Source organism: Mirounga angustirostris, unplaced genomic scaffold (genome assembly GCF_029215605.1).
Source record: "Mirounga angustirostris isolate CCGP_5_RB_7025 unplaced genomic scaffold, mMirAng1.0.hap1 SCAF_13, whole genome shotgun sequence".
Taxonomy (NCBI): Eukaryota; Metazoa; Chordata; class Mammalia; order Carnivora; family Phocidae; genus Mirounga; species Mirounga angustirostris.
The window spans coordinates 15,019,280-15,031,351 of record NW_026991721.1 but is presented as its reverse complement, the minus strand read 5'-3'; the positions used below and the strand labels follow the sequence as shown (position 1 = coordinate 15,031,351).

The 12,072-nt window shown below is 64.6% G+C and overlaps 3 protein-coding genes across 30 annotated transcripts in view; 2 read left to right on the top strand and 1 right to left on the bottom strand.

Annotated features, from left to right (window-relative positions):
• DGKZ (diacylglycerol kinase zeta) overlaps window positions 1-998 on the top strand; it is a 41,198-nt gene extending 40,200 nt beyond the window's left edge. For 10 of the 25 annotated variants that reach the window (XM_064576544.1, XM_064576543.1, XM_054511953.2 and 7 more), the window contains one exon: window positions 135-998. In XM_064576544.1, coding sequence (XP_064432614.1) covers window positions 135-308 — 174 coding nt within the window. In that variant the 3' untranslated portion in view covers window positions 309-998. The remainder of the gene's footprint in view (window positions 1-134) is intronic. The other 15 variants (XM_064576546.1, XM_045893814.3, XM_064576537.1 and 12 more) reach the window with 5 other exon arrangements.
• A 233-nt stretch (window positions 999-1,231) lies between these two features.
• Window positions 1,232-4,337, top strand: MDK (midkine). 4 transcript variants are annotated; one of them, XM_064576549.1, is made up of 5 exons: window positions 1,232-1,250; window positions 2,632-2,708; window positions 2,855-3,022; window positions 3,145-3,306; window positions 4,019-4,337. In XM_064576549.1, the coding sequence occupies exons 1-5, from the start codon at window positions 1,234-1,236 to the stop codon at window positions 4,042-4,044; spliced, it is 450 nt and encodes a 149-aa protein (XP_064432619.1). In that variant the 5' UTR covers window positions 1,232-1,233; the 3' UTR covers window positions 4,045-4,337. The 4 variants fall into 4 exon arrangements, with proteins under 4 accessions (XP_064432619.1, XP_045749778.1, XP_045749777.1 ...); XM_045893822.3 differs by lacking the exon at window positions 1,232-1,250 and adding an exon at window positions 1,397-1,645; XM_045893821.3 differs by lacking the exon at window positions 1,232-1,250 and adding an exon at window positions 2,195-2,315.
• A 186-nt stretch (window positions 4,338-4,523) lies between these two features.
• On the bottom strand, window positions 4,524-12,072 carry CHRM4 (cholinergic receptor muscarinic 4). The gene is made up of 2 exons (XM_045892633.3): window positions 11,933-12,072; window positions 4,524-7,036 (listed from the first exon to the last, which is right to left on the bottom strand). Exon 2 carries the CDS (start codon window positions 7,005-7,007, stop codon window positions 5,571-5,573), a length of 1,437 nt encoding a protein of 478 aa, XP_045748589.1. The 5' UTR covers window positions 7,008-7,036; window positions 11,933-12,072; the 3' UTR covers window positions 4,524-5,570.

The following is a 12,072-nucleotide window of genomic DNA, read 5'->3' as shown; positions in this document are numbered from 1 at the left end:
TGGAGGAGAGCCACCTCTTAGGACTGGAAGCTGTCCTTCAACCCACACCCTCCGGACTCTGAGAAACCTGAGCCTGCGCTGGAGAAGGGGGTGTTGGGGCGGGTGGGCAGCCCATGACTGCCTGTCCTTTGAAGCTTTTCTTTTCCTCACCGGCCACCTGGATGGAAGGTCCCCTGCCCTCTCCTCAGGCCCCTGAAGTGATGGCAGCCCCCCCCCCCTCCAGGGCGACACTCCCCGGCAGCGGGCCGAGAAGGCTCAGGACACGGAGCTCGCCGCCTACCTGGAGAACCGGCAGCACTACCAGATGATCCAGCGGGAGGACCAAGAGACGGCCGTGTAGCAGGAGGGACAGGGCCAGCCAGGGGAGGAGCCCCCTCATCGCCCACCTCACTGCCACATTCCAGTCGGACGACCACGGGGGGACCCGTGCCCCAGGGAAGGAGCCCCGTGCTGCCCCCTGAGGAGCCGCCCAGGCCTGGGGCTGGACTCTGAGGAGCTGGGGGATCCCACCTGTCCCCCTGAGGCCCCAGCCTGACCCGGGCCTGACAGGGGAACAAGAAACTGGACTGGGCCGGGCAGGCCTTTGGGGGACTGGGGCGGGACCACCTCAGGGCCACCGTCACCGTCCCTGCGGCGGGTGCCCTCCCTAGGAGTTAGGGGGAGCGGGGGAGGGCAGCGGGGCTTGGGGCCCTTATCAGGGAGCCTTCGGGAAGAGGCTTCCTAAGCCGCCTGGGCCGCGAGGGCCCGGACTCTGAGCCTGCGGGCAGCTTGGGCCCTCTCTCCTGCCCCGACCCCACCCTCCCCGGGGCTTCCTCCCGGAAACACGGAGCCTGCTGCGTTTGCCTGCCCGCCGCCCTGCTTGGCTCCTGACCCCCCGGACCCTCCCCGTGTACCCAGTCATTTCACCACCGCCGACCGTGTGGCCTGGGGGTTGGAGTGGGGCTCTCGTGGTGACATGTTTACAGCTGGGTGTGACTCAGTAAAGTGGACTTTTTTCCTTTCTGCTCTTTTTTTCTTGCGGAGGAGGTCTTCCAGAAGCAGCGGGGTCTGGTGGTGGGGAGACTGGACACCCTGGGCCTCTACAGACCCTCTTCTGGGGGATCCTGGTTCCTGTTTGGGGGTGGGGTCTCAGGGCCTGCCCGGGACCTGACCTCGGCCTGGCGGCACGGCTCGCCGGGGCCGGGGGAGGAGCTGATTTCCTCTCGCTTCCCGCTTCCCGCAGGGACGACAACAATGAAAGTGAAAGAGAGGTGGGGCGGGGGGCGAGGCCTGGATTCTTTGGCCCCTTTGCCCTGTGGCCTTGGGCAAGCCCTCTCCCCCAGGCCCCAGTTACTTTTGCTGTTTAGGGGATCGGGTGAGGTGATCCCCGAGGCCCCAGGGTCGGAACGGGTGGGCATTTGCAGCCGCCGCCGCCTTGGCTGGGTCTGGAACTTCTCAGACGGCGCTTGTCAGCTCCCAAGCCTCACCAAATCCAGGCCTGCGGGCTCCTCCCCAACCCCCCAACTTCCTCCAGCTCCCGCCCCCGAAAACCTGCGCTCCTGAAAGGCGCGGCGCCGTCCGCGTCCCCCGAGCCCGAGCGCTTTCTCTGGGGCTCCCCGAGCACCGAGCAGAGCGGCTCCCTGTACACTTGGTGAAGCGACCCGAGGTGGGGGCTGGCGCTCCTTCCCCAGCAGCTAAGGGGGCGCAGAGGGCCGGTCCTCGACGGGGTTAAACAGTCATCGGGGGACGGAGCCGCACACAGGCTGGAATGCGGGCCCCGCGCCGAGCGCCGGGACCCGTGACACCCCCGGGGCTCCGAGCTCCCTCCCAAGTCCCCATCCTCCCAGTCTTCCCTCCCCGGGAAGGAAGGCGGGCGTCCTGCGGGGAAAGAGAACGGCCCCGGGGAGGGGGCAGAGGCGGCGGCGGAAAGCTGGGGCTGGGGCAGGGGCCGGGGGAGCCAGGGCAGGACAGGGTCCTGGGGCCGGGAGACCCGGGCTCGGGAGCTGGGGCGGGGGGAGCCGGCAGAGCCCGTCGTCTGAACGCGGACGGCCCGGGCGGGGCGAACGGGGGGTGCGGGGACCCGCGGCGGGAAGCCGGGGTAGGAGCGCCCGGGGGCGCGGGGCGGGAGCGGAGGCGGGGACGCCGGGGTCGGGGGGCGGCGCGGGTTTGAGGGGAGGGGGCGGGGCGGGCCCTTCCTCGGTGGGGGTGGGGGGCGGGGAGGGGGCGGGGGCCCATGTGACCGGTTCAGACCGGTTCTGGAGACAAAAGGGGCCGCGGCGGCCGGAGCGGGACGGGCCCGGCGCGGGAGGGAGCGCAGCACGGCGGGCAGCGAGCGAGTGAGCGCGCGGGGGCCCCGGCCGACGTGCGGCGGCGGCCTCGGCCCCTCGCCCGCTGGGCCCCAGGCGACCCGGAGCCCGGAGGCGTGTGGGGGTCTGAGCTGCGTCCTGGGCTCCAGGCCGCCCCCAGGGAGACGCCTGCGGCTGTGCGCCCCGGCTAGCGGCGAGGGGCCGACCCCAGAGCCCTCCAGCCGCCGCCGCCGCCGCCGCGGCCCGTGGGCCTGGAGCGCGGGGACGGGGGTGGGAGGTGCGCGCGTGCGGCCCCCCGTGGGGAAGGGGGCGGGCGGGGGCCTCTGACCCGACCTCTCCTCCGCAGGATGCAGCACCGAGGCGTCCTCCTCCTCGCCCTCCTCACCCTGCTGGCGCTCACCTCCGCGGTGGCCAAAAAGAAAGGTGATACGGGGTGTGGGGGACTGGAGGAGGGCTGGAGACGGGCCGGTGAGGCCGGCAGCCTCGGGCCTGGCCGCCGGGGTTCCGAGGCCCGGACCCCAGGAAGCGATCCCCGAGTATGTCTGAGCTCCGTTCCCCGTGCGTCTTAGACAAAGTGAAGAAGGGCGGCCCGGGGAGCGAGTGCGCGGAGTGGACCTGGGGGCCCTGCACCCCCAGCAGCAAGGACTGCGGCGTGGGTTTCCGCGAGGGTACCTGTGGGGCCCAGACTCAGCGCATCCGGTGCAGGGTGCCTTGCAACTGGAAGAAGGAGTTTGGAGGTGAGGTGGGGTGCAGGCGGAGGGCAGGAGAGGGGACGGGCCCAGCCTCACCGAAACCTGGGCAGGTCTGTGGCCTCCAGCCACTGGCTGCCCAGATCTGACCCGGGGCGCTCTCCCGCCAGCCGACTGCAAGTACAAGTTTGAGAGCTGGGGGGCGTGTGATGGGGGCACGGGCACCAAAGCCCGCCAAGGCACCCTGAAGAAGGCGCGGTACAATGCCCAGTGCCAGGAGACCATCCGCGTGACCAAGCCCTGCACCTCCAAGACCAAAGCCAAAGCCAAAGGTCAGGGAAGTGGAGGAGGGTGTGGGGGTCATTGCCGGGGGCTGCCACCACCTGTGAAAGGGAATGGTTAAGCCTGAGGTTTTGGATGTGGCGGGTGACTTCCTGACATCTCTGCCCTCGGTTTTTCCTGTCTGTAGAGATACCTTAGGTGGGCAGGTACTGAGGGTGGCCCACAGAAGGTGCTCAGGAGTTATTAAGTCCTTCTGGCCCGAGTGGAAGAACAAACTCGCTCTGTTCTGTTGGAGCATTTTGCTTAGGATTCAGGGAGTTGTCCTGGAAGGGCTTCGCTTTGTCATCTCTCCAGCCAGAGGGAACATTTGGTCAGCCTGGGTCCTTTCTAGTATCAGAAGGACTTCACGGTCCTGCCATCCCTTAGCTGGTTCCTGATTCACAGCAGCCCAGAGAGGCCATCAGGGCAGAGGTGAATCAGCCCACTTGTTAGGGGAGGAGGTGGAGGCTGAGGGCTGTGGGGACCAAGAACTTGAAGATTTTCCGAAGATTTTCTGAGCACCAGTGAAAGTATAGAAGTTGGTGTGGGGGTAGGTCCAGCATCAATATGGCTGCGCTCTCCCACGGGGTACCGGGGTCCGCTGATCTACAGCCACTAGGGGGCAGAATTTTCTCCCTAATGTATAGGCTGGGGGGGGGGGGGCGGTGTCTCTACTAGGTCACCTGAACTCAGCTAACACGTTGTTTCTTGCTTGTTTTACAGCCAAGAAAGGGAAGGGAAAGGACTAGCCGCCAGGTCTGGATGCCAAGGAGCCCGGGGCCCGTGCCCTCCCTCTCACAGGCCCAAGAGCTCACCTACCAGTGCCTTTTGTCTACTCGTTAGCTTTCTCAATCATACCCTGCTTCTTCCCTTTCATTCCTCCACCCCCCACCCCCAAGTGTCCGGGAGGGACAGGGGACTGTGGACAGCTTGAGCCTCCTGCCCCAGAGGGATGTGAATCCCGGTACCCGCTTTTGTTCTTCCCCACAAAGATGCCATTACTGAGAAATAAATAAACCGTTGTGTTTTTGTTTTTTTGTTTCTTCCCAATAAAAGCTTTTCCTTTAATATATAAAAGCCCCAACCCAGGGAGTTTGCTGTGGTAATTTGTTGGGGCAGGGACTCGTGAAGGAAAGGGAAGGCAGTTGGGACTGGCTTTTAGGGGGCTGGGGGCTTGGCGGTGAGTGCTCCCCAGAGCTCATTGAAAAAGCAGAGTGGTTATGAAAATTGCTTCCAGGGCCCCGACTCCTGAAAGGGTGCCGCCGTCCAGTCCCCTGAGCCTTTCAGTCTGGTCTTCCCAGGGACCACACCAAGGCTGGGAGGGAACCCAGAAGGCTCCCTAGAACTGACACTCATCGCAGCCACTCTCAAGCAAAGGTCTTTTGGTATAGCTCACTACCAATAGAAGGTTCTGTCCGTTGGGAGAGGAGAGATGGGGGCTGCTTGCCTGCCTTCCCCCCTGCCCCCCCCCCACTGAAGCCTGTGTGGGTCAAGTCTGTCCCCATTCTCCCCAGCCACCCAGGCCTCCCTCACATGCTGCAGAAGCCTGCTGGGAGAGCTCTTCAGAACCAGGGGGGCCTCTCTGCTCAGCGTGGGACCACAGGAAGCCAGACCTCGGTTCCTGAGTGTGAGACACTGACCTCCCAGCTGCCCCAGGACAGTGTGTGGGGGGGTGGCCTGAGAGCCCACAACGGCCTGGCCTCCAGCTAGCCCACCCGTCCACCCAACCAGCGCCTGGCCGAGTAGCTGCAGCAAGGGGCGAGCTCTGCCCCTGGAATGGGACCTGGGAGGACGGGCTGGGCCTACATGCGGGGTGCAGCGGGGAGCAAGCACCAACTACAGCAGAACGGGGAGACCCTTCCCAAGCCTCCTCTCCCAAGCATCGGCTCCTTTGCTCTTCCCAAGGGGATCCCGGGCTTCTGCTCCCCTCCAGATGTCCATTCTTCCAGCCACGCTGGTTGGTCACAATGGGGCAGTGCCCCAGAATCCAGCGCCTCCCAGCTCCCGGAGGCGGGCCGGGCAGTCCTGGTTCAGGCGCTTCTGGGGCTGAGCCTCCGCAGCCCGAGCGGAGACCTGGTCTCTCGGAATCCCGCCACAGCTTCTTCCTGAGCCTCACAGGGGTCCTGGGCACCTCAGTCCTCGTCGGGGAACAGGAACTCGGGGGGACGCTTCCAGAGCGCTCCCCGGCAGCCACGTGCGGGACCACCCACGTGACCGCCCACGTGGCTCCGCGCGCGCACGTGGCCGCCAGCACCTCCTGGGCGCCCCTGCCCGCCTACCTGGCGGTGCCGAGGTTCCGATACTGGCACAGCAGCAGGTGCCTGAAGGTCTTTTTAAAGGTGGCGTTGCAGAGCGCGTAGCAGGCGGGGTTGATGGTGCTGTTGACGTAGCAGAGCCAGTAGCCGATGGACCACACCGTGTCGGGGATGCAGCTCCGGCAGAAGGTGTTCACCAGGACCATGACGTTGTAGGGCGTCCAGGTGAGGATGAAGGCCAGCAGAATGGCGAAGATGGTCCGCGTCACCTTGCGCTCCCGGGCCGCCATCTGCCGCTTCTTGCGCACCTGGTTGCGGGCGATGCTGGCAAACTTGCGGGCCACGTTGGCTGCCGGGCGCATGCCGGCGGGCGTGGCCGGGACGATCTCGATGGCTGTCACACACTCATTGCCAGTCTGCTTCGTCACGATCTGGATCTTGGACCATTTGGAGGCGGGGTTGAGGGCCCGCGGCTGGAGGGGAGGGGCGGGCAAGGCGGGCGTGGTGGCCTCCGTGGTGGACAGCTCCGTGGGCGGCCGCTCCTTGGTGTGGTGTGTGGCGCTGCCGGAGCTGGACTCGTTGGAAGTGTCCTTGTCGGCCACGGGGCGCGGCGGGGGCGGCAGGACCGGGGGAGGGGCCTCCTCCAGCTTCCCGTTGCGCAGCTCCTCGGGAGCCGGGTCCCCGGGCGGGGCTTTCTTGATGCTCTGCTTCATCAGGGGGCTCTTGAGGAAGGCCAGAGTCTTGGCCTTCTTCTCCTTGGGGCCCTCGGGCCGGTGCTTGTGAACTCGGCTGCGACTGGCCAGGGAGATGTGGATGTAGAGCACCGTCATGATGACCACGGGCAGGTAGAAGGCGGCGATGGCGGTGCCGAAGGTCACCGCCGGGTTGGACAGGAACTGGATGAAGCACTGGTTGTCCGGCACCGTCCGCTTGCCCACCACGAACTGCCAGAACAAGATGGCAGGTGCCCAGAGCACGAAGGACAGGACCCAGGCGGCGGCGATCATGAGGCCCGCCATCTTGGTGGTGCGCCGGGCTGGGTAGGTGAGGGGCTTGGTGACGCAGAAGTACCTGTCGAAGCTGATAATGAGAAGGTTCATGACGGAAGCATTGCTCACCACATAGTCCAGGGCCAGCCACAGGTCACAGACCACGGCGCCCAGAGGCCAGTAGCCCTTGATGATGTACACGGTGTAGAGGTTCATGGAGAAAGCGCCTATGATGAGATCGGCGCACGCCAGGCTGAAGAGGAAGTAGTTGTTGACTGTTTGCAGCTGCCTGTTGACCTTGATAGACAGCATCACCAGGATGTTGCCCACGACAGTCACCAGGCTCAACGAGCCCGTCACCGTGGCGATGAATATCATCTCCACTGTCTCGTAGCGGTTATGGGTTGATGTGACCAGGCGCACCGACTGGTTGCCCGCGCTGCCGTTGACGGGTGTGAAGTTCGCCATTTTGGTTAGCAGTGGTGGGCGGCCAGTGTCTGGAGGAGGAAGGAGAGAGGAAAGGGTGAACTGGCGAAGTGGTTTAGAGAGGTAACTCGAGGTGACAGAGGAACATCACCCTGCAGAGCCTTGGAGAACTCTGTCGCATCGTGTGCTCGTTTCTTCACCCATCCGTTGCGTATTGAGGGCCTACGTGTGCAAGCACCGTTCCGGGTGCAGGAGTTACAGAAGGGATGGAGACACACACGGGGCCCCACCCTCACAGAGCTGACAATCTGATCAGGGCAGACAGACAAACATGCGAGCCGCAAAAAGAGTGCTAGAAGGAGAACAAGGCAGGGCAACAGTACAGTGGGTGAGTCAGAGGACAGACAGGGACGCTTCCTTGCTGGGTGATCAGTGAAGGCCTCTCCAAGGAGGGGATCTGGACAATGGCAAGGAGGCAGCCATGTGAAGAGCTGCAGAGGTGGCTTAGTCGGGGGCAATGGCCAGAGCAAAGGCCCTGGGGCACGTGTGGGGCGCCAAGAGAAGGCCAGGGCGTGCGGGGCCCAGAGAAGCAATGGGGAGGGGCTTCAGTGGTCCCAGAGTCAGCATGTAGCTCTGGCCAGAAGTGTTCATTCATTCACCTCGTCAGTCATTTTGTGACCAAACATCACAGGGGGACCTGTCCTCCACCCTCCCAGATGGCACTGGGGACACAGGCAAGAATATATGTTAGCAGCTAACACTTACTGTCTACTAAGCGTCCGGCACTTTCTGTACTTTTTATCAATATTAGCTAATGTCTTCCTCACGTCAGGTCTGTGAAGTAGAAACCTTTATTTTTCACCACTTCCAGGTGAGGAAACTGAGGCACAGAGATGTTAAATAACCCGCCCAAGTTTCCACGAGTCCTTGACGTCCTGCTGCCACCCCAGAGCTGAGGGTGCTGGCAGCCGAGGCCCAAAGCGCCACCGAGCCAGTGCTACCACCTTGGGGCAGGCTCCTGGGATGACCGGGGTGGCCTGGAGTGGGGAACCCCCGAGGACGAGGAGCGTGCCATGCAGAGGGGTCTGGGAGGTGCATACCACTGCGGCAGCCCCTCCCCGAGCTCCCCCTCCCAGCCCCAGGGCGGAGGGGTGGGGACACAGTGCAGGGGCAGTAGGGACCATCCACAGCCAGGGGCTGAGTGAGGACCAGGAGGAGTGAGAAGCTGAGAGGGCCTGTCAGCCGAGGAAAGACACACATGGCTTCCAAGGGGCCGGGGCCAGCCCTGGGCCCGACTGGGAACCCAAAGGGGACCCAGAGTGTCCCAGAGGGAAGAGGGCAGGGGAATGTCGCAGGGGGGCCCGCGGCCAGCCCGAGGGCACCGTCCCCCCGGCCCACCCACACGGCCCCTCCCCTGAGCCTGCACCCCCCTCCCACCCAGGTTCCTCTTCATCTCTCCCCCGCCTTCCTCTCCCATACACGTGAGCGAGGCCCACGCCCAGTGCGCTGTGCCAGGGCAGCCGTTCAGCCCAGCCTCCTTCACACCCGCCAACACGCGCACCATTACACACACGCACACGGGCCCCATCCCAGCCCCGCCAGCCCCGCGCTGTCGTATACACAGTGTCTGTGTGTGAGAGAGAGAAAGAGAGAGGGAGAGCCAGCCGGTGTGGAGGAAGGAGCCCTCAGCCAGCAGCCCAGGCCCCAAGGCCAGCAGGGTCCTGGCTCTAGACCAGCCACCTCACCTTCCCGCCCCTCTCTTTCTCATTTGCAAAAGAGAGAGGACTGGGTCCGCGGGACCCCTCCCGAGCAGCTATGGGGACCAGCAACTAAACTTTCCATCTGCAGCATGAAAATGCACCAGAGGCTGGAGGCAAGTGCCAGGGTGACCACCCTCTGCCCCACGCCCGGCCTCAGACCCTCTCACTCGCCTCTGCAGACGCAGCCCCAGCCCCCTGGCCTGGCAGTTCATGTTCGCCTGTCCAAATCCTTGGTTCTCAGGAGGGGAGGCTCAACAAGGGCTTTGCCATCTCCAAGGTCACACATGAGTCAAGGGCAAAGACTAAATACCACCCTCTCTGGGGTCTCTGGCAGCCCCCTTTCAGCTTTGAGAGGTGTCACCCTCTGAGCTGGGAGAGCAGAAGCACCCAGCATGAAGAGGCTACCCTCCCCAGGCAGGTGCAAGCAGGGGCAGGGTGGGCAGGACGGATCTGTCCGCCAGCACCCAGGAAAGCCCTGTGAGCCTCCGGGGCCAGGACACAGGCCAGCGAGATGGGAATGGGACTGGAGGTGCCAAATATGAAAAACATAATAGCCCTTGTTTATTGTTAACTAGGAGTCAGGAATTCCTCTGAGCTTTTTAATATAGATTATCTGGTTTAATCCTTACAGAAGCCTGAGAAGGCAGGTACTATTCGTATTCCCATCTCACTGATAGAAGTATCTTCTTACAGATGAGGATAATATTAATTAACTTGCCCAAAGTCATCCGGTTTGTAATGCGGGGGGGGGGGGGGGCGCAGGATTCGAACCCAGGAGCCACCTTCTCAACCTCAACCTGTCTCAGGTTGATTTCCTGCCTCTGCTGTCCACTGCTCAAAACCAAAGAACTAAGGGTCCCCACCCACTCCCTGCCAGCTCCCCCACTTAGCTTTCCCAGGAGAGAAGAGGCCTCTTATCTCCATGGGGGACATCTTGTCTCCAAGGAGGTGACAGGTGGTTTAGTTCCGCTCTGGGTCTGCTAGGGGAAGCTGCCAGCAGCAGAAGGGGTGAGGCATGGTGTCTCGCCGCCTCCTCCCCACCCTCTTTCTGGACCCCTCGGGTTTCCCTGCAGACATTCTGACAGCAACCCTCTCTGGGGCTTTCTCTGCGATCCAGGCCCACCGGAGATCTGGGGAAGCAAGCAGTCGCTGCCCAGGGCTGTGCGCACCGCTAGATGGCAATGTCGAGCCCTGGGTGCCAGCTCCGGACTTTGGGCGGGCGGCTCTTCGCCACCGCCCCCAACTCCATCGCGACCGAGAACACAGAGGAGGCTCCAGGGCAGGGCCTCCCAGGGGAAGGACGTGGTTTCCCTCCCACCCCCACCCCCTTGCCAGGCCCTGCCCAGGAGCTGCCCTCGGCTCCGCGCGGGTTCCATGGTGGGAAAGTTAAGGGCGCCCGGCTTCCACCCGGCCCCGCGGAGGAACGTGTGGGCGGGAAGGCGAGTGCGAGTTCTGTTTGTGTGTGATTACTGGGGAGCGCGAGTACAAGCGAGTAGCTGTCTGCATGTGCGTGTGTGCGCGCTCGGCCACGCCTGGATACCGGGGGCCCGTGTGCGCGTGAGCGGGCCCGTGCCATGTGGACACGTGCTTGTGCGTGCGTGTGCGGCCCGGGGTGCTGTGGCCTGGGGGATGCACACGATTCGGGTATGCAAATGCATATGCACAACTGTGAGTATGCACAAACTGTGAGTTTGTGCACAGGAGCAAATGCAGGGCCCGCAGGAGGTGACCGCTCCGGGCCCTGCCGGGAGACTCAGCTCAGACTTTGGCTGTCTGAGCGCAGAGAAGCGAGTCTAGAGACAGTGTCTGGATCGTGCCCCGCTCATGGGTGGGGAAGGGTCGCGGCCAGGCTACAATCTGGGCTGCCACGGGCCCCCTGACCTTGGGGCATCGTCTCAGGCAGCGCCCAGTGGTGTCTGGGTCCCCAACGCTGCAGTGTGGAGTCCCAGCCTGGAACTGACTTCTGTCGAGGGGCCGCGGCCGGAGTCGCCCCACTGGCCTTACAGGACACGGGGTTCAGCTCAGCGTGCCCACGGAGCATTATGGCCAAAGGGTGCCCGGTCTGCCCGCGGGAGTGTACCGGCAACACTCCAAAACGGGGAGGCCCAGCCGCGGCTTAGGTCAGTTGAGTGTAAGATTCTTCCCCACCCACACTTCTAACCCTGCACCCCGCAGGAGAGGCACCGTCTGGCCCGAGCGGCTAGAGTGGGCACCGGTTTCTCGAGCCCTGAGCCAGGGCGGACCTCGAGGGCCGGGTTGGGAGTTATTATTGGGCTCATCTGGAGGCTCCTCCAGGTCTCCTTCCCGGTTGATGGGGCCCTGGCTCTCCGGTGCCCCGCCCTCCCCCCAACCCCCTAGCACGCAGTTCCTGCGGCCTCTGGGCGTGGGCACCGTGCTTTCCCGGGTTCTGGAGGCCCCCCCCCCTTTTCCGGACGAGAAGGGAGCGCGTGCTCTGGACGCCGTGGGGAGGGGGTTGGGGTGTGGGTCCTTGGTTCTTAGGCATTCACTCTAGGGCTCCGGGAAGGCTGTGGCCCCTGGATCCGTCCCTGGGGCGGGAGAAGAGACTCAAGAGTTCACAGGAGGGAGAAGGGGCTCAGGGGATTTGGCAAAGACATTGCGCCTGACACTTCCGCCACTGGGCCCAGGGCTTGGCTCCGCTCTCCCGGGCTCCGAGCCTGGGCAACAGCAGGGGGTAGTCCTGGAGTGGGGGAAGGGCGCCAGGAGCGGGTAGGGGTATTTCCGTCGGGGTTCAAGGTCGCGGATGGAGGACTTCATGGATCGGAATGGGCTGGTAGCGCGGGGGGTGGGGGGCGGGGAGACGGGCGGGAAAAAGGCTCCTTAGGGCTCCAGAGCCTGGTGCCCTCCAGAGCTGCAGGTGGGAGGGCTGGAGTGCGGGGTCCCGCCCCCGACGGCTGCCCCTGGCGCCCTGAGGGCTGTGGGCGGGCAACCCTCCCCCGACCTCCTGAATGTCCATTCCTTCCCAGAGGCGCACCTGGAGAAGCTTCCGAGACTCCGTGTCTTTCTTCCAGCGGGGCCCCTCACCCCCGGGCTCTGTGCAGCCCCCAGCACCGCGCTCGTCCCCAAAGGAGCCTGGGGCCCCGTCCCAATGGGACCCGCCTCCGGGGAACCTCAGAGGGTCCGGGAGCCCCACGTCCTTCTACCGCAACCGAGTCCCCCCCGCCCCCGCGCCGCCGCGGAGTCACTTACCAGACACCTCCGCCCCGGTCCCCTCGCACCTGACAGACGGCGGGACCAGCGGGCGGCCCGCGGGCCAGCGGGCGGGGCGCGTGGCCGGGCCGCGGGCCGGGGGCGGGGACGGGGTGCCGAGGGGCGGCCCCTGCTCCGCC